General features: G+C 50.6%; 1 protein-coding gene across 1 annotated transcript in view; it reads left to right on the forward strand.

Annotated features, from left to right (window-relative positions):
- The window catches only part of cadm1b (cell adhesion molecule 1b), a gene marked incomplete at both ends in the record, with an annotated part of 54,232 nt that overhangs the window by 10,466 nt on the left and 16,007 nt on the right, over positions 1-27,759 (forward strand). Inside the window, 6 exons of the mRNA XM_079732849.1 lie at positions 8,467-8,613; positions 14,264-14,416; positions 16,366-16,503; positions 20,571-20,729; positions 22,111-22,207; positions 23,906-24,078. Of these exons, the coding sequence (XP_079588975.1) occupies positions 8,467-8,613; positions 14,264-14,416; positions 16,366-16,503; positions 20,571-20,729; positions 22,111-22,207; positions 23,906-24,078 (867 nt within the window). The remainder of the gene's footprint in view (positions 1-8,466; positions 8,614-14,263; positions 14,417-16,365; positions 16,504-20,570; positions 20,730-22,110; positions 22,208-23,905; positions 24,079-27,759) is intronic.

Below are 27,759 nucleotides of genomic sequence, written 5' to 3' on the forward strand. Positions count from 1 at the left end.
AGTCCCCCATGCCCCTCTGTGAGATGCCAGTCTGCGCAGGCAGTGTTCCACACCGATGGGTGCTGCTCCTTCTCGCCTCCAGCACGCAGTCCTTAGCCCCCAGGGGGACGGACTGCTCGGACTGGGGCTAGGGGAGGGTGGGTTGTGTGTGTGTGTGTGTCGGGGGGGGGGGGGACTAGGTGGAGAGTGGTGGGAGCTCGAAACAAAGTTGGAGCTTGAGAGACACCAGGAAATGGGGACTGTTGTGTTGGGAAGAGAACGGGTGTCTGGAGGAACAACAGAAAAAGACGTTGTGCTCCAAAGTGTTTGTTTTGCGTCATGGCTGTTTACCTGTTGGAAGGGTTCATTGGGAGGAAGAATTAAAGAAGCGTATTATCCCGGTTGGAATCCAAATAAACAGAATTCTGGCATCTTATTTGGATTGACGATTTTAACGTTTTGAAAAATTACAAACCCAATTTTATTGCTTCTAACCTGTTGTTTTTTCTCTCCCTCTCTCTTCTCCTGCCTTCCACAGGAGCTGCTGAGATAATGACAGGTGCGTACGTTCCTTTGTTTCGGTGCTGTGTAGCCCCCGTGTTGCGCCTCTGACAGCGTGTTTCTGTCTGGGAACGTCAAGACGTCTGTCTGCGCTCTATCTCTTTAACACCATGTTTACTGGGATCCTTCAATGGACCATCAGGGATTGTGTGGCACCTTCCTCATGAGGGGGAAATTACATTTTTGGAAGCTGAAAAAGGATTGAAATATCTTTTGGGGAACATGGAACATGAGTTAAGGGTGCCAGAATTAACATCGTGAGCGGGCCCGTAGCTAATTTTGAGTGGGCCGTATTATTAAAGATTGAGAGTCGTGATTCAGCTCAACTATGAAAATACCGTGGGGGGGAAAATCACCGTCTGCCCGGTCGTAGGCCCGCTGGCGGTGAGTGAGGACCTACGGGCGGGAAGTCCATTAAAAATGATTTATAATTACATTTTTCGGTTTGATGAGACTCCGCCATTTTGAGAGTTGCGGTACTGTAAAAAATACTTGAAAACTAAATATTGTAAGGATCGCTGCATCAAAACAACAATATCTTCCCATGATGCAAAAATAACACAATGAATTTGTAAAAGTATTATCGAATGACATTAATATTGGCACACTAACAGCTAACCTGCTAATGCTCCTTTGCTTCCAAAATGGAGGCCATCACAGCGACATGAAGCCCTGATATAAAAACCCTACACCAGCTTTGTGTTTACTGTTAAGGTGTCTCTGTAAATGGCAGATCACAGAAGGACTCGGAAGCAGCACGCGGTACATACAGGTTCCTATCCAAGGTTATCTTACGTTGTAGCATCATTAGCCAACACCACCCAATAAGACGTCAGCCACAGACAGCGAGCAAACGGTTCATTACCAACACCTAGTTTATGAGCGTATTTTCCCACATGGCTGCTGGCAAAGCACCTTTTCGTGACAAACTTCACTGGTGAGTGAGCGCACCATACGACCATGTCACCATCAGCACTCCGCATAAGGCAAACTGGTACGCCAGTCGTGTTTCCTATAAGAGTTCAGTGTTCAGTCAGACAAGGCAACGCGTGGATCGACTGCACCTTCCACCTCTGTGCTGTCATGCCCCTCGATTGTAAGCTAGCCTGTTGGTGTCTGTTATCTCTGGTACGCCATCTTGATTCTTCATGCCCCTCGATTGTAAGCTAGCCTGTTGGTGTCTCTAAGCTCTTACAAACCATCTTTATTCTTTAGTTGATCGTTTTTGGAATAATAATTATCCATCGTGGCGGTCTTTGACATTTGTATGACGTTGGCCTAGGTGTCAAACATATCTTTCAGGTTTGCACCTCAGAATCCTCAACATACTGTATATCACAGAAAGCCATACCATTTGCCAAAATAAAAATGACAAAAAGAAAGAAAATGCTAAATTTATATTTATATGAATTTGTATTCATATGGAGCCAGGGAAGTTTTTTTTTTTAATACCAATGATATAGAGGATCATACAGGTAGACTAAATTATACAGACTAGGATAAAACAGGTAGACTAAATTATATAGACTAGGATCATACAGGTAGACTAAATTATATAGACTAGGATCATACAGGTAGACTAAATTATGTAGACTATGATAATACAGGTAGTATTGTAGAATGTATGTGTGTGTTTGCTGGGACCACTTTATCCAGGACGGTAACTCCGGTCAGAGAGTAGACGCATACACAGGGAACAGTTCAGGATGTTTATATCTCTTGCAGACGAATGACATCAATGATGGCTTCAATTCAACTAACCAAATGAATGACGGAATGGATGAACAGATGTATGAATGAAGGAACGATGTTGGAATGAAGGAACGATGTTGGAATGAACGAATGATGTTGGAATGAACGAATGATGTTGGAATGAACGAATGATGTTGGAATGAACGATGATGGAATGAACGATGACAGAACAAGAAATAGACAAATAGTTATTACTAGAGTTACCTACTAAAACACCGGGCTCTAGAACTAGCAACATCCCATAAATGTTATATAAACATTACTGGCATAAATAGCTTCCACATGCACACGTTAACACAATGAAGCAATAGTGCAATATAACGGCCGACATGGTGCGGCAGTGCGACGCACACATGCTACACGAGGTGCAGGCTAATACACTAGCTACCCAATTCGTGAGTGAATCAATTAAGAAGGTAGCAGAACCACACAAATCACGGCCACTATAAGGAACCGAATTACGTAATGTATATAACATTTAAATTACGTAAATACACGTGGTTCAATAGTACTCACTCTTCACGAACGCATTCTCTGTCGTGGCGTGTTAAGCAGTCGCGCGCAACGAGCTCTGGCGCGGCCCCGTACAACTCGTAACTCTAGGACCCTACGACGCTACCTTGGCTGCCCAAAGTGCCTGAATAGAAATAACGCTATATACACGATACGATATTAGAAACTAATAGGGAATTTACAACAGGTAGACTACTCTAAACTCCAATGATATAGCGGATGATATAGGTGGACCACTGTAAATACCATTGATATAGAGTATTTTAAAGATAGACAAAATACCAATGATATAGAGGATTATACAGGTAGACTAAACAACAATGATATAGAGAATCAAACAGGGAGACTACTCTAAATACGAGTGATTTCGACAAAATCACATAGTTCTTATTTTCAGGTATTTCTTGTCGCGGGGTATTGTGCTATTGTACCAAATGAAAGCTATCAAGAAATAAGAACTGATTAATTTTGTCGAATTTCATCATTCTTTCCCTCGTCCGTCTTTTTTTCCCTGTTGCTCCTTTTGATTTCTTCCCTGAATTAGCTCCATTATTTCTCTCATTTGTCCTCGCTTGTTCCTTTCTGTCCCCTATCTTTCATTCGCTAACATCATTACACAAACGGAAACACAGATTGTCCAATCAGATGGCCAGAGATTTTTGAAGTAAAACGGCCCGGCACTAATTATGTCCTCTGATGAATATTTCTTCTTTTCATTGCAAACTTCTTTGAAAGTGCATTTTGATGATGGGGATCAGGGTTTAGGGGCTGAGCAGAAGATGGAGCCACGCTTCACAGAAGACGAAGAAAGAGGAGGAGGAAGGAGGCAGAGGGAGGAACTTAATTGATAATGACTCGTCTGTCCTCACAGTTGTTCCCTAAGAGCCAAGGACGCTTGCAGACAGCCGCGAACTCAGGGGGATAAAATGGAAGTCTGGGTCTGTCCCAGTTTTATTTTTTTATTTTTTTCCCTGCCCCTTTTATGTCTTTTGATGTGAAAACAAGAGAGGAAAGTTCAAAGAGATAGCGAACTCCATTTGAAAGGTGCCTTCTGACAAGCGCTGATGAAGACGATCGTTTGATAATGTTCCCCCGATTTCGTCAACTTCCATTCAAATCGCGCGCCGGGCGCACAGTGCCGGTCTGAATCCAGACTACAATTCACATCACACACACACACACACAACGACAACATCACACACACACACACACACACACACACACACACACACACACGCACACACACACACACACACAACAACAACAACATCACACACACACGATGACAACATACAACAACACGATGACAACATCACACACAGACACGCACAGACGACGACAACATCACACAGACACACACACACACACACACAGGACAACATCACACAGACACACACACACAGACACACACACGCAAACACACACACACACATGACAATAACATCACACAGACACACACACACACACACAGGACAACATCACAGAGGCACACACAGACACACACACACACAGGACAACATCACAAACACACACACACCCACACACACATACACACAGGACAACATCACACAGACACACACACACAACGACAACATCACACACACACGACGACAACATCACACACACACATAAACATACACACACAGGACATCATCACAGAGACACACACACATGACAACAACAACAACAACACACATACACACACACAAACATACACACACACACACACACAAACAAACATACACACACACACACACACACACACACCCACAAAGACGCCGACACGCACACGCAGGATTGTGTGTTCCCATCCGAGATTGCTCCGACTTTTTCCGAGAGTAAACAATTCCGAGCCGGCGGTTCATTCCGGATGTGTCCATGCAGGAACGGAGCGGGCAGTCATGTGGAGCCGCACGCAGCCACTCCGCTCGGCCAGACAGCTGCTGGAATGAGTGTGAATTTATCAGTCAGTCATCTGTGCTGTTCCTGGCACCCTTACCGCCCCCCCACCCAGCCCCAACCCAAAGCCATCCCACACACCTCCACCCCCTGCCAACCCGCCCTCCTCCCTGCGTCCCGCCCCCCCGCCCACCCACCCAGAATTAATGACTGCCTCTCCTCATTTGCACCCAATCATGACCAGGATGCTGAGGCAATTGAAAATGTTTACTCCAATTGCGAAAGCCCTCCGTGTCGCGCAAAGTGGCCTGTTTTCACTTTGATGGGATTGCTAATCACAGCGCCGTTATTTATGTGTGTTTTGAATTGGAGATGAGCTACGGCTGGGGCGCCGGTGACGGGCTGGGGATGGGGGCGGGGGGGGGGGGGGGGGGGGGCACAATCTTGCTATGGGGCTGCTGAACTTTATGGAAAATTGTATCTGTAAAACAACCGCGTCCCCCCTCCCCCACCCCTCTGTCTCGGTGCCTCACCTACAGATTGGGGAGCCGTATAACCTTGCTTCGAGGATAGCCCCCGCCGGTGTAGCCCCCGCTCCGACTGCCAGATATATTACTTTTATAGCGGCGGTATAAAGCAGACGTCAGGCGTCGGCGCCGCCATCGTCTTCTGCCGCGGTGCTTAGCGGATATATTGCGGCGCGGGTCAGGTTTCTCCTTTGGCTCACTCGCTTTAACGGCACACTTACAAGCGAGCGCTCCGTTCCCGCCGCCCGACGCGAGTGCCGTTTAGATTGCCAGCTCATGCATCACTTTATTCACATCTTCATCTTCTGCTGGCTGGGCGTAAAGGGGGGTCCCACCTTTGCTGGGTAAATGTAAGAGATGTTTCCCCGGCGTTTAGCCACACTGACCCGCGGTTGTGTTGTTGCTCTTGGCGCCGCCATTGTGTCACGATACCGACGCGGGAGTGTGTGTGCGTGTGTGGCGCCCGTTTCGGCGGGGAAACGGGGGTCCTTATTGCGGGGGACAGGTCTGAGTAGCGCCGCGCCGCGGGGGGTTAATTCCTCATCGCTCTCCGCATTCGTACAGTTCGTTCTGAACCGCGTTAGTTCGGCTGTCCGTTCCCATTATCGCAATCTGAAGATGCAGTTGTGTCCTACCCACCCTAGCCCAATCTCCCGCCCCCCTCCCACTTAGAAAATGTCAGACGGCAATAGATGTGTCGGACGTCCACTGCATGCAAATGTGCTTTTGATGATTTTCTCCAAAGGCCGCGGCCGGAACCCCAGCGGTGTGAATCCAAAGAAGGGAAAAAGAAAGGGAGAAAAACCCTCTGCGTAGGACTTCTGTTTGGGGGGGTCGCCGAGAGGCAAGGGGGCTCTATCGGGGGGTGTTACCCTAGGTCAGGGGGGTCTATCGGGGGGGGTCATCGTAGGGCAAGGGGGCTCTATCGGGGTGTCACGTTAAGGGAAGGGGGCTCTATCGGGGTGTTCCCCTGGGGCAGGGGGGCTCTTGGCCCCTCGGCCCTGCCCGTGGAACGCAGGGCCATGGGCAGGCAGCGAGTGTGAACCCCCTGTGTGTGTGTGTGGGGGGGGGGGGGGGGGGGGGGTGGCTAGGCAGCTTAAAGCCGTGATTCCTGGAGATAGCGAACAGAGCCGGCGCGCGCGGGCTGAGCACACATTGGTCACATGGAGCCTCAGATGGAGGGCTCTGATAGAGCTTAGCCATCAGCAGCATCCAGCTCTGCTCATCTCCTGCCTGGCTGCTGTCTGTCCCCCGCATCCCGAGTCTCTTTTCCTTTTTTTCATTCCGTCTCTGCTCCTCCTTTCATCTGTGTCTATAGCTTTGACTACTTTGCACGTCCTACTTCCTGCTCTATTTCCAATATCTACGCTCGGCTCTCTCTCTCTGTGGCTCCTTATTCCCTCCTTTCATCTCCCTTGACGTGACTACTCCCCCACTTTCTACTCCTATACTTCCCCTTGCTGTGTCTACTACTTAGTTCAGTCCTCTCTCTCTCTCTCTCTCTCTCTCTCTCTCTCCTGTGTATCTCCCAGGTCTCTCTCTCGCTGTCTTTCTTTGTCTCTCTCTGTCTCTCTCTGTCTCTCTCTCTCTCTCTCTCTCTCTCTCTGTCTCTATCTCTCTCCTGTGTATCTCCCCTCTCTCTCTCTCTGTCTCTCTCTCCCTCCCCCTCTTCCTCTCCCTCTCTCTCTCTGTCTCTCCTGTGTATCTCCCCGGTCTCTCTCTCTCTCTGTCTCTCTCTCTCTCTCTCTCTCTCTCTCTCTCTCTCTCTCTCTCTCTCTCTCTCTCTCTCTCTCTCTCTGTCTCTCTCTCTCTCTCCTGTGTATCTCCCCGGTCTCTCTCTCTCTCTGTCTCTCTCTCTCTCTCTCTCTCTCTCTCTCTCTCTCTCTCTCTCTCTCTCTCTCTCTCTCTCTCTCTCTCTCTCTCTCTGTCTCTCTCTCTCTCCTGTGTATCTCCCCGGTCTCTGTGGCTCTCCCTCTGCCTCGCTGGGCAGTTGAGCTCACAGCCCATCTGCTTGTGACCCACCAGGCTCACTCGGAGCCCAGGGAGATCAATAGTGACAAACACTGGGCATGCCGCGCGTATATGACGGATTAGACAGGGCTGTGCAGGGACAGCAAATATGTTTGCTAGCTATAGGGCCCACCCCCCGTCCCCCACCCCCCCCAAACACACAGACACACACACACACACACACACACACACACACACACACACACACACAAACGCACGTATGTTAATGTCGCTACATTGTAGACACGGTGGGTCCTGTTTCATGTCGGATGCAAATATCACAACGCAACCCGGAGGCGAGCGGGCACGTTGCCATGGAGACGCGGGGAATGGATGACGCCATAGCATGTTCCAGCGTTCCTGTGTGACCGCAGCGCCCCTGGGCAGGATGAAGAAGAGCCACCCACTCCTTAAAGGACAACGGCGCTCTGGGTGATCAGACAGTCCCAACTACCTGCTGGCTTCGCTGAACATCGCTTGCCAATTCAATTTGACACATTACTTACTGTTACCATTGCTTAACGTTGTGCCGAATCAATCTCGAGGCGATCTGTGTGCCTGACGTGAACGTAAACTTTAGCAGTATAGACCTTCGCTTCTTTGTGATGAAGCCATGTCTAGACATTTCGTAAAGTGGAACGGTTAACATACTCCCGGTTTGGTTTGTTATGGCGATTTGCTGTTATGTTGTTAATGGACACAAGTACTTTATAGCCACTATTTAGATTCATGGCAGGCGCCGTGAATGAGCATTTAGCTCGAGTTAAATGCTGTTCGGTAGAATCAGCACAAGGAAGTCATTCTGACTAATTATGTTGGGAACGGATGTTTTAGTGGAGCCAGGAGAGACGGTGACGATGGTTTGATCACCCCGACCGGTATTGTCCTTTAATGACTTCCATTTATGCTAAATGACTGTCGTAAAAAATGAATACTTTATAGTAATATTTTCTGATTCATTTTGTCCTCCTCCTCAACCTACTTCTCCTCCACTTCCTTCCGCCTCCTCCTCCTACCCTACCTCTTCCTCCCACCACCTCCTCCTTCCTCCTCCTCTTCCTCCTCCTCCACATTCCTCCTATCCCCTCCTTCTCTTCCTCCTCCATTCTTCTTCTCCTCCTCCCTCCTCCTCCTCCTCCTGCTCCTCCTGCTCCTCCTCCTCCACCTGCTCCTCCTCCTCCTCCTCCTCCTCATCCTCCTCCTCCTCTTCTATCTGTGTGTCCAGTGGATGACCAGAACCTGAGTACGGACAATGTGTCTGTGGTGGAGGGTGAGATGGCCACCATCAGCTGCAGGGTGAAGAACAACGACGACTCCGTCATCCAGCTCCTCAACCCCAACCGACAGACCATCTACTTTAAGGACGTCCGGCGTGAGTACCGCACACACACACACACACACACGCAAACTCACACACACACACACCCACACGCACACCCACACACACACAGACAAAGACTCGATCAGATACACAGACACACACACACATACACACACACACACACACACACACAAACACGCATAATCACACACACACATACACACGCATACTCTTAAACAAAAACACAAAAACCTACTCACACACACACGAACACACATACACGTATACTCACACACACATTCTCACACACAGACATACACTAACACAAACACACACTCACACTTGCTCACACACGCTCACACACACACACACACACACACACACACACACACACATTCTCACACCCACACACACACACACACACATACACACACATACACACACACACGCACACACTCTCAAACACACATACACACACAGTAATACAAACACAAACAGACACGCTCTCACACACACACACACACACTGACACCCATACTTGGACACAGTGACACCATTTCTTTCAGTGTTTAATTAATTTATAACACTTTGCAATGAGGGTTCATGAATGTACCATTAACATTAGTTAATGCAGTAATGGGCATCATAATATTTAATTAGCATAGGGATGGTAGCTTGTGCATCAGGGTTAGAAATAGGGTTAACCCTTACCCTATTCAACAATGTACACATTCATATCTTGGTTAACATTGTATCAGGTATTATTTTATGAAATATTTTATATTGTCCTGTTATTAATATTGATGTGGGTATTGTAAATTCTGCAGGGTATGTCAGCCAAGGCTTTGAGTAAACACATACGTATTTTTGGAGGTGTGCAATATGCGCAAACGTACGTTATTAACCTTAGATTCTTTGGAGATCATTACTGAAAAATAATGTGCTTCTGTTTCCAAAAAACAAAAGTACCTGCAAACCTTTGTCACAATTTCATTTCGCCACCTAATCTCTTAGATTATAAAATTGGCTATAGATTATGCATGAGCATATGGGCTGCCCGTCTCTCCCTGTTTCGCACTCACATGCAAAGTTCTTGTCATTCTCTCACTTGGCTTTTTCTCTTTCTCTCTACTCCCTTACTTGGTATCTCGGAAGCGAGCCAAAATCCAAGGTGACTCAGAAACACCCTTCATTTCAATCTATATTGCGTCCCAGCTGTTATTTCACGAGTCGAGGTGGCAGCGAGACATGCGTTTCATTTCCTCTCTCAGAACGCACACTGGGGGATTACACACGTCGCGGCCATGTTTGTAAACCTTACCGTAAATCGTACGTGTTCCGCTGAACCAGCCTCACCGGCGACGACGCGTCGAACAAGACATGAAACACCAGACCACACCTGCGATGAGCCTCCGGCAGATAGGAAAAGCACAGCGGGAGGACGAAGCGTTCCCGGGAACAAACACAAACACAAACACGACAGAATTAAACAGCACAAATAAATAAACGCACGCCCCGCGTACTATGCACACATGAATAATGAAATAAATAAAAGGAGGGTGTTCACTGCTGCCCCGGATGCATGCTGAACACACGGATCTCCTCCTCGCCACGGCGACGCGCGTGTGTGTGTTTGTTTGCGATGCGGTGGTAAGATATGAGGAGGCTGATGTGTTTGTCTTCCTGTTATTGCCAAGCTGCTGTGCATTATTTAAACGACCACCGGGAGGATCACTGCCCGCTCACACCCACCGCTAATGATCCGCCGATCCACGACCGCTGACCACCCCCCCCCGCTGGCACCGGGACCCCGGGAGGAACGGGGGCCGGGTCAAGCCGTTGTTACCACCCCCCTCCACCCCTCAACCCCTCCTAAAACACACATCTCTCTCTCTCTCTCTCTCTCTCGCTCTCTCTCTCTCTCTCTCGCTCTCTCTCTCTCCTTCTCTGTCTCTCCCTCTCTGTCTCTCTCTCCCCCTCTCTCTCTCCCCCTCTCTCTCTTTGAGGAGTCCCTGACAGCTCCAACAACATCTTTCCTTCAACACTTGTTTTTGTTGTGGCCGCTGCTGTTACCGTGGCTACTGCAGCAGAGATCTCAAACCGTTCCAGACGGTCCCACCCTCACCCCGGGATTCTCCCGCCGCTTGCCCGAGGGTGGGAGGGGGGGAGATGGTACACCAGAGCGAGAGAGGCTCCAGTGTGAACCCCGTGACGGAGCCACAACAAGAGGGGCCTTTGTGTGTGTGTGCGTGCACGGAGACGGTGAACAGCGGTGACATACAGACGCACGTGAGGCCGTACTACCAGAGCAGCAGCCTGCCACCGCAGCGGGCTGGCAGGGCTGTACACCAGGAACAGAGTCGTAGCGTCGTAGCGCCGTAGCGTCGTGGCGTCGTAGCGTGCCCGCTGAAGGTTAGGGGAGATGTATACGAGGCCGCTATGCATAAAAGGGGAAGTCAGCATCGTAAAAGTCCCCCCGCCAGGTTTTTTTGTTGTTGTTGTCGTTGTTTACACCTGAAGGTCAGCGACTGGGGAAGTGAAATGCATGCAAGATGTAAAAATAGAAATGTTTAAGGGCAAACTAATCTGTGTAGGAGGTCGTTGAGTCATCCTGACCACATCTGCATCTGGTATGCATTTTACACGCAAACGTGTGTGTGTGTGTGTGTGTGTGGTTGGGTGGGTTTGTGTCTGTGTGCGTGTGTGTTTGTTTGTGTGAGTGAGAGAGTGTGTGTGTGTGGGTGGGTGTGTGGGTGTGTGCGTGAGTGAGTGAGTGAGTGAGTGAGTGTGTCTGTGTGTGTCTGTAAATTCATACCGTATGCAGATGTGTCGATTGAGTGATCAGGATGGACTGAGATCGATCTTCCTCCAGGATGGTTTACGGCTGCCTATGTACATACGCCCGAGCTGGTGAATGGAGACCCTTTCAACGCATCGACTTTGAAAGCCTCTCCAACGCTGACACTGAAGTCTGACAGTTGGGAGATTTCGTAAGCCATCATGGATCTCATCCTCGCTGCGGCAACGTTGCGCTACCCCTGCGGCGTCTCACATGCTATCGCCATGCCAACCGCACTACACTTCCGTCTTGTGAAATTAAGGGGTTTCCTCCGCCCCCCCCCCCCCTCCCCCCAAACCCACCGCCCTCCCCCAGCGTCTCTCGGCAAATCAATGTCATCACATTCCCTTTGAGGGCAAGGACTTCCAAAGAGCACTCCAACGATGAGTCTGTATTGGGCGGGTTGAGGGGTGTCATGTGGCCGATGCATCCCCCCTCTTAATGATGACTGTGAGACCCCCCCCACCGTCGTCGTCGTCGTAGAGACGGTGGCTGAATGGAGTTGGTTCGAATAGATGCAGGGGAGCGGGCTTGATGGAGGAGGCAGGTTAAAACATCAAAAGGACCCTCAATCAAACGCCGATGGAGAGTGTTTATGTAAAACAGAGCTCAGAGACCAAGGGTGACCCAAATGGAGGCAAGAGAGAGAGGGGGGGGGGAGGGAATTGGGGGAGAGGGGGAGAGAGAAGGTTTGGGAGATAGAGGGAGAGAGAGGGAGAGGGAAGGGGGAGGGAAGGGGGGAGAAGGAGAGCAGGAGGGAGCGAGAGATAGGTAGAGGGAGAGAGAGAGAGAGAGAGACAGCGAGAGAGAGAGAGAGAGAGAGAGAGAGAGAGAGAGCGATGGAGAGCAGGAGGGAGTGAGATTTAGTTAGAGGGAGAGAGACAGCGAGAGAGACAGCGAGAGAGAGAGAGAGAGAGAGAGAGAGAGAGAGAGCGATGGAGAGCAGGAGGGAGTGAGATTTAGTTAGAGGGAGAGAGACAGCGAGAGAGACAGCGAGAGAGAGAGAGAGAAAGAGAGAGAGAGAGAGAGGGATGGAGAGCAGGAGGGAGTGAGATTTAGTTGGAGGGAGGGAGACAGCGAGAGAGAGAGAGATAGAAAGAGGGGGAGGGAGTGAGAGATGGTTAGAGGGAGAGAGAGAGAGAGAGAGAGAGAGAGAGAGAGAGAGAGAGAGAAAGAGGGGGAGGGCGGAGAAGGAGAGCGAGAGAGCGAGCGACATTTAGAGGGGAAGAGCGCGAGATTACTAACCCAATTCGAAGATATTTAAAGAGAAATGATTCCGGAGCAATCTCTGCCGCCTGAATCCGAGCGGCGCTTGAATCCGCCGCCGCTCTTTGATTCGGCGCGGAGGCCTCTGAGCACGGTCGGCTCCGTGCTCGCCGTGTGATTGTGAATCCAATATGTACGATCTGTTGGAGTGTAATACGGGGAACAGGCGGCGCAGTGCAGCCGCCCGTGACCGGCCTAGCCGTTTGGAGAAAACTTCCCGGCTTGTTAGAAGTCCTCATGAGTGCTCGACACACTTTGTGTCCAGACGAGAGCTCTGTGGAGTGTAAAGCAGCTTTATAAATCAACTTTGTATGAATCATTTTGAAACTCACTTTTCTTTTACTCAATTAAGGAGAAAACCCACAAAGGGGCAATTTTCTCCACCTCTCACTCTCTCTCTCTCGCTCTCTCTCTGTCTGTCTGTTGCTCGCTCTCTCTCTCTGAAGCACTTGTTTCTTTCTTTGCTCTATCTTTCTCCGCTCTCTCCGCCTCTCTTGTTTCGGGCTCTCTCTCTCACTTTCGCTCGCCCTTTCTTCATTCTGTTTGAACCCTTATTTTCCTCTACTGTCTAACACTTTTCCTGGTTCGGCACTTTCCCTCCCTGTCACACGCCCTTCTCTCTCTCTCTCTCTCTCTCTCTCTCTCTCTCTCTCTCTCTTTCTCTGTCAAACAATAGCCTTACCTCGATCACCCTTCACACCTTCCCTCTAATTCTCCCTCCTCCTGTTCTCCTCCACCTCTCCCTCTCACCCCCCCTCTCCTCCCTCACCCCCTCCCCTCTCCTCCTCCCTCACCCCCCCCTCTCTCCTCCTCCCTCCCCCCTCCATGGCTCCACTCCTGTGTGTGTAGGTGTGATTGTGTGGATGCCTGTATATATCCCTCACATACTAACTGTACTTTGTGTGTGTGTGTGTGTGTGTGTGTGTGTGTGTGTGTGTGTGTGTGTGTGCATTTGTGTGGCCTGTGTGTTGTCCGTACCATGTGTGTGTGTGTGTGTGTTTGTGTGTGTGTTGAATGTCCTGTGTGTATCTGGCGTGTGTTGTCTGTACTGTGTGTGTGTGTGAGTGTGTGTGTGTGAGTGCATGTCCTGTGTGTGTGTGTGTGTGCTGTCCGTACTGTGTGTGTGCGTGTGTATGTGAGTGTGTATGTGTGAGTGCATGTCCTGTGTGTGTGTGTGTGCTGTCCGTACTGTGTGTGTGTGCGTGTGTATGTGAGTGTGTATGTGTGAGTGCATGTCCTGTGTGTGTGTGTGTGCTGTCCATACTGTGTGTGTGTGTGTGTGTGTGTGTGTGTGTGTGTGTGTGCTGTCCGTACTGTGTTTGTCTGTGTGTCCGGCCTGTGTGTTCTCCGTCCTGTGTGTGCATGTTTGTGTGTGTCCGTACTGTGTGTGTGCGTGTGTGTGTGTGTGTGTGTTCGACCGGTGTGTTCTTTCGTCCCGTGTGTGTGTGTGTGTGTGTGTGCTGTCCGTCCTGTGTGTGTGTGTGTGTCCGTCCTGTGTGTTCTCCGTACTGTGTCTGCGTGTGTGTGTCCGGCCTGTGTGTTGTCCGTCGTGTGTGTGTGTGTGTGTGTGTGTGTGTGTGTGCGTTCCGCCCCCAGCTCTGAAGGACAGCCGGTTCCAGCTGGTGAACTTCTCTGACAACGAGCTGCGGGTGTCTCTGTCCAACGTGTCACTCTCGGACGAGGGCCGCTACGTCTGCCAGCTCTACAGCGACCCCCCCCAGGAGGCCTACGCCGACGTCACCGTGCTCGGTACGCACGCACATCTGTGTGTGGGTGGTGGTCTTCACCCCCCCCCCCCACCCTACACCACAGCTGTGCCACACCCTGCCTATCCTGCTTCTGTGTTCTGTGTGTGTGTGTGTGCGTGTGCGTGGGTGGGTAGGTGGGGTTTGTGTGTGTGTGTGTGTGTGTGTGTGTGTGCGTGGGTGGGTAGATGGGGTTTGTGTGTGTGTGTCGGTGGTGGTCTTCAACCCCCCACTGCCACACCACAGCTGTGCCACACCCTGCCTATCCTTGTTCTGTGTGTCCGTGTGTGTGTGTATGTATGTGCGTGCGTGCGTGCGCGCGTGTGTGTGTGTGTGTGTGCGTACATGTGTGTGTGTGTGTGTGTGTGTGTGTGCGTGCGTGCGTGGGAGTTTGTGTGTGTGTGCACGCATGTGTGTGTCTGTGTATGTGAACCTTCACACATACACACACTATATATTTGCCTGCACACAAACCAATATGATTCAATAACTTCTTGATTGAATTGTCCTTTAGTAACCCCTGACTGCAAAATAAATAAAGCACTTCAAACATACATTCATAAATATAACATACATACATATATACATGCATACATACATATATACATACAAACACATATCTATATATACATACATACATACAGTACATATATATATATAAACACTTACACACGAACACACATACGTTCACACACACACACACACGCCCACATCATCTCATGGACACTCAAGACAGAATAACCCGACCTCATCCGTACACACACACCAAACCTCCGCCCTCGCTCTCATGCCATCCATTACAGCGCCGCGGCGAATATAGAAATAATGGCGCCGGTTGATCCCGTTATCTTTAGCAACTGAAACAAAATGTCAGCCAATTAGTCTCTCACGGAGCTCGGCGGCATAACGAAGCCGAGCAGATGCTCAGAGTGATGGCTCAGGCCGTGTTGTTTTTGGCAGCTGTGTTGACTCTGTGAAAACTGGTGAATGTTGACTTGGCCGCCTCGCCACCAGTCCCTATTGAGAGTCAGCTGTGGCACACTTTGATGCTTCTGAGGGGGGAAACGGCTCCAGTTAGGCTTTATTATACATGCAGACATCCTGGGGGGATCAATGGAATTAAGGACACTTTAAAGTAATTACTTTCGTCATACAATTGAAACCCCTCGCGCCCGCCGTGGTTTTTTTCTGTACCGCTTAGCAGCTCTTGAAATAAACACCCCACTGGTTTTGGATATATATATATTTTTTTACTTTCCTCTTTTTTTTTCATATTTTAAGTGTCCTGAGTTTTTCGCAAAATTCCCTCCGATTTACTTCAGTGACTAATTTAAGGACAGAGGGAACAAAGATAGCATGACTTATCCTGTTAAAGCTCTCCACCGCTGGAGTGAAGGAGTCTCCCTGTGTGTGCGTCTGCGTGTGTACGTGTGTGTGCTTCTGCGTGTGTACGTGTGTGTGTGTCTGCTTGAAAGCGTGCGTGTGTGCATGTGGATAGCAGTCATAGAATGTGTGTCTTAGTGTATTTTTAGACGTGTGTGCCATCCATCAAAGTGTGTTCCTATCATACGTGTACGTGTGCGGATGTGTTTTCAGTGTATGGAAAAGGAAATGTCTTAATTAATGTTGTTCAATGTCAATGCATACGTCTCGGGGGGGGGGGGGGGGGGGGGGGGGGGGAATATGCGAATGTACGTGTATGTGCATGTTTGTGTTTGTGTGCAGATGCAAATGTGTGTGTGTGAGTGTGAATGTGTGTGTGTGTGTGCAGTGTGTACACACGCGCGGGTGTTCCTACCCCGCCCCGACGCCACATCACAGCTGTGCAACACCCTCCCTTCACCTGACTCTGTCTCCGTGTCTCTGCGCGTGTGTGCGCACATGTGCGTGCGTGCGTGCGTGCGTGCGTGCGTGCGTGCGTGTGTGTGTGTGTGTGTGTGCGCGCGTCAACAGTCCCACCGGGCGTGCCCGTCATAGAGAGCCGTGAGGAGGTGGTCAGCGAGGGCAACGAGACGGAGCTCACCTGCACGGCCGTCGGGGGGCGGCCTGCCGCCGCCATCCGCTGGATGAAGGAGGAGCAGGAGCTGACGGGTAAGAGGTGGAGCGGCCCCCTTGGCTGCACCCCCGCCCTGGGCCCGTACACCGGGCCCCCGCTGTCCAGGAGCCCCGCTCTCCAGGGGTCGATCGCGCTCTCTCGCCCACGGCCTCTCTCTCTCTCTCTCTCTCTCTCTCTCTCTCTCTCTCTCAATTTCTTTGTTTCTCTCTCTCTCGCCCTCTCTTGATCTTTGACTCTCTCTCCCTTTTTGACTCTCCCTCTCTCTCTCCCTCCCTTTCTAGCCCTCACTCTCTCGCACAACCCCTCCCTCTCTCTCTCTCTCTCTCTCTGTCTCTCTCTCTCTCGCTCCCTCCCTCCCTCTCTCTCTCCCTCTTTCCCTTTCTCCCTCTCGCCCTTTCGCTCGCTCCCCCTCTCTCTCTCTCACTCTCACTCTCACTCTCACTCTCACTCTCTCTCTCTCTCTCAATTTCTTTGTTTCTCTCTCTCTCGCCCTCTCTTGATCTTTGACTCTCTCTCCCTTTTTGACTCTCCCTCTCTCTCTCCCTCCCTTTCTAGCCCTCACTCTCTCGCACAACCCCTCCCTCTCTCTCTCTCTCTCTCTCTCTCTCAGTCTCTCTCTCTCTCTCTCTCCCTCCCTCCCTCTCTCTCTCCCTCTTTCCCTTTCTCCCTCTCGCCCTTTCGCTCGCTCCCCCTCTCTCTCTCCCTCTCACTCACTCTCTCTCTCTCTCTCTCTCTGTCTCTCTCTCTCTCTCTCTCAGTCTTTATCTTTCTCTCTCTCTCTCTATTTATATATATATAATATGGCTCCCACTGTAATATGGGCTGTATGTTTTATGTGGATTGACACGTTTGGGGGGGCGCAGTATGAAAGAGAACCACGTAGCCGGGCCGGAGGAGTCTTTTCTTCTCGTCCTGTCAGTCTGTAAGGTCCTATAAGGCCCTATACGGGCTCTAGCTGGCCAGCCCCGGCTGCTAACGAGCACCCTACGCCTTTGCCTGGGTGGAGACGCTAGCTAGATAGGCTGGGTGCGTAGAGGGTTCCTGCCAACCGCCATGCATAAAAGAAATGTGTTCGAGTAGCTTCCCTCGAATCTGACCTGGTTTAAATTCCGGGCACATTAAACAGGGATGCGCGTACCTTTGTGCTTTAAGGTGTTTTTGTTTTTATAGAGTAGTGAAAAATGCAATTCTATTTCATTGCCCCCGCCGTGGTTTTTGGAAAAGGCTTTTATAGGAGCGGGGTCTTGCATTATTGTGTGGTAAAAAAAAACAAAAAACGAATGCGTATTCGGCGCCCCTCAGTTATGATTATGGCTCATCAATAATTTACAGCGCACTTATTGTACAGCGAGATGGATAATAATTGTGTGAACATACTGTATTTACAGAGACGACTAACTCAGGGCTTGTGCTTATTTTAAATTATATGTGTACAAGAACAGTGGGGGGAGGGAGATTCAGACAAGACGGTGGAATCTGAACCTGGCTGCCATCTGTGCCTCTCTGGCCTGGTCTGGTGGCCCCATCAGGAGAGGCCAAAGTCACTTTCCGCAAAGGGGATGTCATGTTGAGGTGTAGACAAGGTGCTAGTTAGATCGGCTGGAAACGAGCGAGAGAGAGAGAGTGAGAGAGAGAGAGAGAGAGAGAGAGAGAGAGAGAGAGAGAGAAAGACAGCGAGTTATAAAGAGGGGCAGGGACAGAGAGACAGAGAGAGACACACAGAGAGAGAGAATGACACAGAGAAAGAGAGAGGGATAGAGATAGAGAGACACAGAGAGAGAGAATGACACAGAGAGATAGAGAGAGAGAGACAGAGGAAGAGAGAGGGATAGAGACAGAGAGACACAGAGAGAGAGAATGATAGAGAGAGAGAGACAGAGGAAGAGAGAGGGATAGAGAGAGAGAGACAGAGAGGGAGACAATTACAAAGAAACAAAGATGGAGAGAGAGAGAGAGAGGCAGAAATAGAAAGAGAGAGAGAAAGACAGAGAGAGAGAGAGAGAGATCTCGTACTGCAACCCCCTGATAGCAGGAATGCACAGATCGCTGCTCATTATGGCCTGTGCAGAACAAGGTATTAGCCGCGGCGGCTTGCTGAGATTAAAGAGCAGCGTCCTATATGTAGAAAATCACAGTCATTTGGTGGGTGGCTGGTGCGGGGGAGCATCGAGGCGTTTGTCGAGACCTCTGGGTAATTCAAAGAAATAAAAATTTCACTTTGAAATGCAGGCCGGCTGCGAGCGCGTATGCATCAGGGCGCCGGGCGTCGTGGGTTGATGTATCTAGGAATTATTTCCTCCGGGAAAACACAATAAAAACACTTTTATCTAACTTTATCTGAGCCAATAAACACAGGTCTCTCCCCGGCGCACAGCGAGTTAACCCCCTCTTTATTACCTGCTAGTTCTAACACACGCAGGGCATGCGGCAAGCGGCGCTTTGAATATGTAAAAATAAATGGAAGTCGTGGAAGCGACTCAATCAGCAGCTCAATAAACCGGCGGTACGATAAACCCTATGACCGCCGAGGCTCCGGTGGCAGCCTTTTAAAAGAGACGACGTGTGATTAGTTCATGTATTGACTCTCAAACATCCCACCTCTCCCCCACTCCCACACCACACCATCAGCTCCGTCAGGAACAGAGTGTTTTTTCTGTCATCGACGCTTCGGAAAAAAAAAAAGGCAGAATTCAAAGCGGGGTTTTCGATTTTTACTTTCAACCGGTGCCAAAAAAACGTCTGTGCGCTCCGAATGTACGCGCCGATATGGATATCCATAAATACTGTATCAAAACACACGTTAAAACCAAAACCCTGGGGAAACACCGTGTCCAAATCCAGCGTCAGCATGGCCCTGCATCGCCCCTGGCAACGGCAGCCGTAGGTAGGAGGGAGGCGGGGTCTGGGGGGGGGGGGGGTTGAGTCAGGGGTTGAGTGAGAGGAGTGTGTGTTACACGCGGGGTTAATAAGCACCAAGAAGCCACGGAGCCGCATGGGCAGCCAGGCTTATCGTCCACGGACCACCCCTCCCCTCCCTCCCCCCTTTCCGCCCCCACTGTCACCCGAGTCCCCCCGGGGGGGGAGAAGGGCGGAGGGGAGGGGGGAGGCTGTGGCAGGGTGAAGTGTTGTGTTGGGGGTCAGAGTGGGGCTGTAATTATTTCCTCACTTCATTAAGTGCGGAACTCAGCACCACGGCTAACAGGGTGCCCCCGGTGGCACCGTGAAGCTCTCTAAACGAACCCCCCCGTCCCCGTCCCACATGCCACTGCAGAGCCCCTAGTGGCCAGCAGAAGAAGAACAAGAAGATTACCGCGGGGTGAAGCCCTCCCCCCAAACAATGCTCAACCCCCTTTCTGAAAGCTGCAGAGGCATTCATTACCAGGCTTACACCTCCAGCGTGCCACTCATCAGGATTATGGGGCCGCCAGGGTCAGGTCGTCTCCTAGCAACCAATAGTAACCCCCATCCCGACAACGAGTGCGAAAGGGATGAAAAAGTTGGGGGAGAACAACAGAACAACAGTCCCTGCTCCGGGCCGAGAGACGTGCGTGTGCGACCGCGATGTGAGCCTCGTCGTTTCGGGCGGGGTAGATTACTTCGGATTCCTCCGATACTGCCTAAATGCAGTATCGGGTATCAGCGAGTAGGCAGGTCTATGCACAGGTTTATCCTTTACTACACAGGCAGCGAACATCACAAACACGTGCAGCGTTATGCTGCGTTTGTTAAGGGTCGGAGGGTGAAAGTCGGAATGGGAAAACTCGTCATTACCGACCTACGTGCGGTCGAGCTAACAAGTCCGAAAAACATGGATGACCATTTAAATGTATAATTATAATTACAGTTTAGCAACGTGAATCCGGTTCTTCAAAAAAGAGTAAATTAACCGGCTATAGGTCATCGTAAGAGAACCCTTCAATAATATCAATTTATATTTGTAGCTACAATGCTAGATGCTGTATCGGTATACTCTCGGTATCGGCCGATACTCAAGATCAGGAATCGGTATCGGGAAGGAAAAGTCGGTATCGGATCAGCTCTAATTATGTCCACCGCTCACTCTGTCTCGTCTCCCTCCCTCCGCCCTGACTCTGAACCCCAGGTGAGATGATAGTGGAGGAGACCTACGACCGCATGTTCACCGTCATGAGCCGCGTGCGGTTCTCCGTCACCAAGGAGGACGACGGCGTGCCGGTGGACTGCATCGTGGACCACCCGGCGGCCAGGGATCTGCAGGCCCAGCGGCACCTGGAGGTGTTCTGTGAGTGGACCCCACCCCCAAGCACAGCGCTACACCAGGGGTGGAGGAGGTGGAGGAGGAGGAGGAGGAGGAGGAGGAGGAGGAGAATTCTCCTTCTTCCTCTTCCTGCTCCATCAGGGGTGGAGGAGCAGGGGTGGGGGAGGAAGGAGGAGAATTCTCCTTCTTCCTCTTCCTGCTCCATCAGGGGTGGAGGACCAGGGGTGGGGGAGGAGGTGGAGAATGGAGAATTCTCCTCCAGTGCCAGGTTGTTTGGGGGTGGCGCTTTGGTTGGTGTGTGTGTGTGTGGGTGTGGGTGTGGGTGGTGGTGGAGGTGGGGTTCGGGTTAAGGCGGGGGTGGAGGTGGAGGAGGAAGGAGAGTTCTCCTCCAGTGCTGGGTTGTTTCGCGGTGGTGGCGATGTGGATGTGTGTATGGATGTGTGCGTGTGGGTGGTGGAGGTGGAGATGGAAGTCTGGGGGGGGAGGGTAGAGGTGAAGTGGGGGAGGCTCTAAGAGGTAAGCTGTGGTGCTATCAGCCCTGGATCAGTAGGTCATGGCCTTTCTAGAGCAGTGATAGCCCCCTGCGTGTCCTTTGGGTTTCGGTCACCACAGGAGAGGAGAGAAATTGACTGGCCTTCGCGCGTCAGAGAAGGGTTTCGGCTCCGTCCTCAAATGGGGGGCCGATCAATTGAAGAAATAGTTCAGCTCTTTTTACACTGTGTTTTACATCAAAGAAAGGTTAAGGCTTCCCGTCTGTAGTCTGGTCTGGCAAATATTAATATCTGGGTTTATTTTATTTTTGGGGGAGATAGACAACTGTTTTGTCTGACCTTTTGAGGTAGGAGGAAGACAGGGCAATCCTGACTGGGGCTGCTTGACATTTTGCTAATCTGTGGCTTACGTTGATAAGAGGACGGGAATCATTTGGCCCGAAGTAGAGCAAAGGCAGCGATGAGGAGGTCTTGCCTCCCTTTCAATGCCCCACACTCACCGTAAGTTGTGCTTTACACCTTCCCCTGTTAATCTGTTTCATAAGACCGTTTTATCGAACAAATTAAAATCGTAAAACAAAGCGCCACCTTTAGGTAATTTGATTGTGCCGTTGAGGAGCTATGAGGCGGTAAAGCGATCCTAACACAATCAACCCGGTAGTTGGGAGAGTGTTGTGGCTACAGAGTCTGACGCCTGGATTGAACCTACTGGGTTAGACCACCAGTGTCTCCGTAGGCCACCTGTAAGCCCCCTGGGGCAGCACCCTCGGACCCAGGCCAACTGTAGGCCCTCGGACCAGAACGCCTGTAGGGTCCCTGACCCCACATGCACCTTGATGACCTGTGTCTGGCTTGACCTTTGATGAAAGCCTCACCATGACCCTAAACAGTGAACGTGCGCGTCCCCCCGACAGATAAACCGGAGGTGAAGATCGTGGTGACGTACCCCGAGGGTCTGACCAGAGAGGGGGACAACCTGGACCTGACCTGCAACGCCGAAGGGAAACCACAGTGAGCCACCGCTGACCAGTCCCCCACACACGCACGCACACATATGGACACACAGACACGCACGCACGCTTCCTCACACACGCACACACATAGACACACAGACACGCACGCACACATATAGACACACAGACACGCACGCACACATATAGACACACAGACACCCACGAACGCTTCCTCACACACGCACACACATAGACACACAGAAACGCACGCAGACATATAGACACACAGACACACACGCACACATATAGGCACACAGACACGCACGCACACATATAGACACACAGACACGCACGCACACATATAGATGCACAGACACGCACGCATGCTTCCTCACACATGCAGACATATAGACACACAGACACGCACGCACGCACACATATAGACACACAGACACGCACGCACACATATAGACACACAGACACGCACACACGCTTCCTCACACAACCACACATATAGACACACAGACACACACGCACGCAAACAAATAGACACACAGACACGCACGCACGCATACTCGCACACACAGATATAGACACAGACACGCACGCACTATTCCTCACACACGCACACATATAGACACACAGACACGCACGCATGCATACTCACACACACAGATATAGACACACAGACACGCACGCACGCTTCCTCACACACGCACACATATAGACACACAGACACGCACGCACGCACACATAGAGACACACAGACACGCACGCACGCACACATAGAGACACACAGACACGCACGCATACTCACACACACAGATATAGACACACAGACACACACACACGCACACAAGTAGACACACAGATGGCATACACGCATACCTACACACACAAATACATATAGACACACACGCACGCACACACCCACACCCATACACACACACTCGATCTCACGCCCACACACACTAACACACACACACACACACCACTCACCCACATCCTCGCCCACTCAGCCACACACAGACTCACCCCCCCACGTTCCCCACACGGCTCCCCTCCCCCGACCCAACAGCCTCTACCCAGTTAGCCGCGACCGCGTGGCGACTCCCAGCCCGACCCGCACGCCATCCGGCCGGCAAGCGCACTCACTCTTAACCTTTCCCTTTCCATTGTAGCATTTAAATGTTACCAGTGGCGCACGCTGGCACGTGTGCGTGTGCGTGCACGTGCGTGTGTGTGTGTGTGTGTGTGTGTGTGTGTGTGTGCGGTTTCTAAAACACACCATTAAACACGGCGTGGCCCATGGGCCCATCTCAAACGATCCTAGTCGTGACCTTTGTCTCTCTCTCGCTCTCTCACTGTGTTCCGCCGGTAGAGCCAGGCAGACACACACACACACTCACCCGGACAAACACACACTCACACCCACGGCAGACACACACCCACCCGCACACACACAGACCCAAACACACCCACACACTCACCAAGACCCCCTCCCCGCACACACCCACATGCACACACACACACACACACACACGCACACACACACACACACACACATCCACACACCCCCCCTACAAACACACACACACACACACACACACATCCACACACCCCCCCTACAAACACACACACGCTCACACTCACCCACACCCTCACCCACACACACTTCGCCATCTAATGTGGTGTTTTTGTGTGTGTGTGTGTGTGTGTGTGTGTGTGTGTTTGTGTGTGCGCCCCCCCTCCCCAGTCCCCATCGGATCAACTGGCTGCGCGTGGACGAGGGCGTGCCCCCTCACGCCGTGGTCACGGGCCCCGACCTGTACATCGAGAACCTCAACAAGTCGTACAACGGCACCTACCGCTGTGTGGCCTCCAACGCCGTGGGAGAGGCCTACGACGACTACGTGCTCTACGTCTACGGTGGGTCACTGGGGGGGGGGGGACCTACGACGACTTTGTGCTCTACGTCTACGGTGGGTGTCTGGGGGGTGGAGGACGGTGGAGCGCGGGCGAAGTCGTTTCGGTCGTGTAATGAGTGTGTGTCGATAAAGAACCGATTGAACCGAGAGAGTGAAGAGCAGAAGTGGCCACGGCTGTTGGGGTGGGATTTGGTTCGGATGAGAAGAAGGGATTATGAACTTTCAACGAGATACATGTATTTAGGGGATTTAACCAGCAACAGTTTCCGGTTTTAGCTAGTTTGGGCTCTTTTCCACAATGTTCCTTTCTGTAATCTGTGATAGGATAGCTTCACCAGCTGCTGCTGATGAACAGCCCTCAGAGAGGAGCGAGACTCAGAGCGTTTAGCGAGCGCTAAAGCCAGCATTACCCGGCATTACATCACTCACTCACGTTGCCGTGTGTCCGGCGATGATCAAATGTGTTTGAAGGCATCCTTGCATTAAAATGTATCTCCACTATAAATGTTAATGTAATATCTCTTATGAACCATATAACACAGACTCGGAGGACAAATCATTTGTTGTATAATGTTGCACTCTGAGCTTTTTCTGCAACCCACCAAATGTATTTATTTATGGAAGGAAGTGAAATTTATTCAGGGAATCAATTCCTCAATCAACATGTTACAATGGCAAACATTTATTTCACGGCGCTATATTCGTTTTTATCAAACTTGATGCAATGAATTGTTGATTTTAGTTCTGAAAGTTCTGCCTAAATCTTGAAATATTTATGCGCTAGAACTGTTGCCATTGGGCTTTCTTGGCACTCTCGTCGGTTGTGACATAAATGGGATTGTCAAACTTAATCATAAATGAAGCTTCTGGGCTTCAAAACCGATTTAATAATGTGCCTGGATTAACGAATTGGCTTTATTTTCCAGCTACTTTATATTTCCGGCTACTTTCTCTTCTCTACTTAAATCGTTCATTCAGTGTGCAGAATACTCACTCCAATAACAACCCTGGAAATACCCGTATGCGTATGGCCTTGTCTCAACATAAATATCTGAATTCAGGGGACGCTGCTCTCATAACGGAACTGAAAATATTGGGAAGAAATGCAAAAGGTATTGGTGCTGTGTGGGCTTTGAATCAATGCACACTATTTCCAAATCCATCCTCTAAAGAATAGACAATCCACATACATCCTTTATTTTATTAAAAATGAGGGATAATAGGGATAGTCTGCCTTCTATCGTCTAGTCTGGTGTGGTGATAAGGAAGCTGTAGGATCTGGGTTCGAACCCCAAACACTGCAGTAAACGTCCTTGTAGGATTAGCATTTCTCCCCTACACAGACTAACTAATAACATGCATCTGAAACAAGGCTGCCTTGGATTAACGCAGTATGTGTCATTAGAAAGTAAAAAATGTCATGATTTTAGTATCGTTTCAGACTGATGTGGCGCTAGAAAATCTATTTCTAGCGTTGAATATACATGCCTACATAGTCGAAGCGTCTGAATAATAAAATGTGGTTTTGGAGGTCTTTGAGAGGAGTGTGAGGATCTGGCTGGCTACTGGGTGACTTTGCCAGTATGTGTGTTTGTGTGTGTGTGTATGTGTGTGTGTGTTTGTGTGTGTGTGTGTGCGTGCGTGCGTGCGTGAGTGCTTGCATGTCTGTGTGTGTGTGTGTGTGTGCGCGCGCTGGCATTTATGTGCGTGTGCGTGCGTGCGTGCATACATGCGTGTGTGCGTGCGTGACGTAGGCCTCCCAGTGACGCTCGTGCGCGGGCCACGCCATGGTTATTCATTATTGTGCTCTGCCAGGCAGATGATGGCATCTGCTAGTTCCCGATGGGGTCCTAATGATCATTTCCCAAACAAAAGCACAGCATATGCTGGCAAATAGCTCATTCAAGATACACTTGTTCTGACTACACTTCCAACTATGCTAAACACATGTCTGCCACCGAGAGCGGGGAACCAACAGCACATCCTCGAATGTCAAGCTAGTTTCTCGACAGATGCAAAAATGTGGGACATTTGTGGAACGCTGGAAAGATATCTGTCTTCTGCTCTTTGTTAGTTATTTCGATTTATTCCTTCTTCGCTGAAGTCACTTGATGTTTTGAATGAAGTTTGCCTTACAAATGATAACTGTCCATCCAGTACCTTTGCATACCAATGGTTTTACCATTGGCGTATTTCACCATCTCCCTCCACAAACCCGCTATTTAAACATCTTCTTCCACCCATTCTTCCACCCTTCTGGTGCACCCCTTGTCGAAAGCTCCCTGCCGTTCCTTTTCCAATAATGAGACATGGGGGGATGGCTGAAGGTGCAACTAGCAGGGAATAATTACGTCGGCGATTCCCACTCGAGCTAATCATCCTCATACAGCATCTTAATTAGCGATCTGATGCCGTAGCGCGATGGATTTGTACATCGCCGTCGCCTTTTAGCAGGTGAATCACGCGACGCAGACAGCTACGCTACGCTATAACGGCGCTATCTCATGCAAAGTGTTCCGCCCAAAGACATTTGTTTGGCAGGAACAACATCGGCAAACATAAGCTGTCCCCGAGCCTGTAAAGGTCTGTCCAAGCACAGCTCTGTTCGTGTTTGTCTCAAACACGCTGCGTGCGAAGCGAAGGCTATTCGGTTCAGGAAGGGGTCCCCTTTTAAGTAAATACACATGGGGAGGGGCAGTATTTAGAGTCATCCTGAATTGGCCATCAATCCCCTATCATCGCGCCGCCAGCCACCGTGTTTAACGCTTGCCCCGGGCCTCACTATTTCAACAAGAGTAATGGTCTTTTGGGCGTGAGACAACCCCAGATAGGTGTGAAGATGATGTACGCACCGTGTCAGAAATGTAATGCCGCGCCGTGCTTTACAACGCAGCCGCGCTGCTCTCGGCCGTGCATGGTGTATGAGCCGGCCTGTGGCGGTGTGGGCGTCAGCATACAGAGCTGGAGTCGTGCCCCTGGGCAGGGGTTAGCGGTGGACGTCAGGCCGGTCATGGAGGGCAACCCTCATCCCCCTCTCTCTGTCTCTCTCTGTCTCTCTGTCTCTCTCTCTGTCTGTCTATCTCTCTGTCTCTCTCTCTGTCACTCCTTCTCCCTCTCTCTCTGTTATGCACGTGCTCTCTCCCTTTCTCTTACTGTAATACAAATGCTCACTCTCTTTCTCTCTTTCTCTCTCTCTCTCTCCCCTCTCTCTCCCTCCCTCCCTCACTCTCTCCCTCCCTATCTTATAGCACCCAGGTGACCTGGGTGCTATAACTTATCCCCATCGCCCTGCAGGCGGGAGATTGAGTGCTGCGTTCAGTGCAGGAGCTATTTCCTCTTCTCTCATCTGCAGCTGACTGGCCGACCCAGACAGGATCTAGTGGTCGTCCAGTCAGACATCCCCGACAAGTTACCGGGCTTCACCGGGTTTGAACCCGTCTGCAACGGGCAGTACCGGCTGAACGGGGTGAAACCGCCCTGACCCGGTCTGAACCGGTCTGAACCGGGTCGAACCGGTCTGAAGTAGCTGAACCAAGTTGAACCGGGCTGAACCGGGCATAACCGGTCTGCACCAGACTGAACCGGGCAAAACCGGTCAGTACCTGTCTGAAACGGTCTGAACTGGTGTGGACCGGGCTGGCTTGTTAAGAGCGTTGAGCGACCAGATAAACTGTCTGGGGAC

The sequence above is a fragment of the Pollachius pollachius genome, assembly GCF_949987615.1.
Source record: "Pollachius pollachius genome assembly, chromosome: 3".
Lineage (NCBI taxonomy): Eukaryota > Metazoa > Chordata > Actinopteri > Gadiformes > Gadidae > Pollachius > Pollachius pollachius.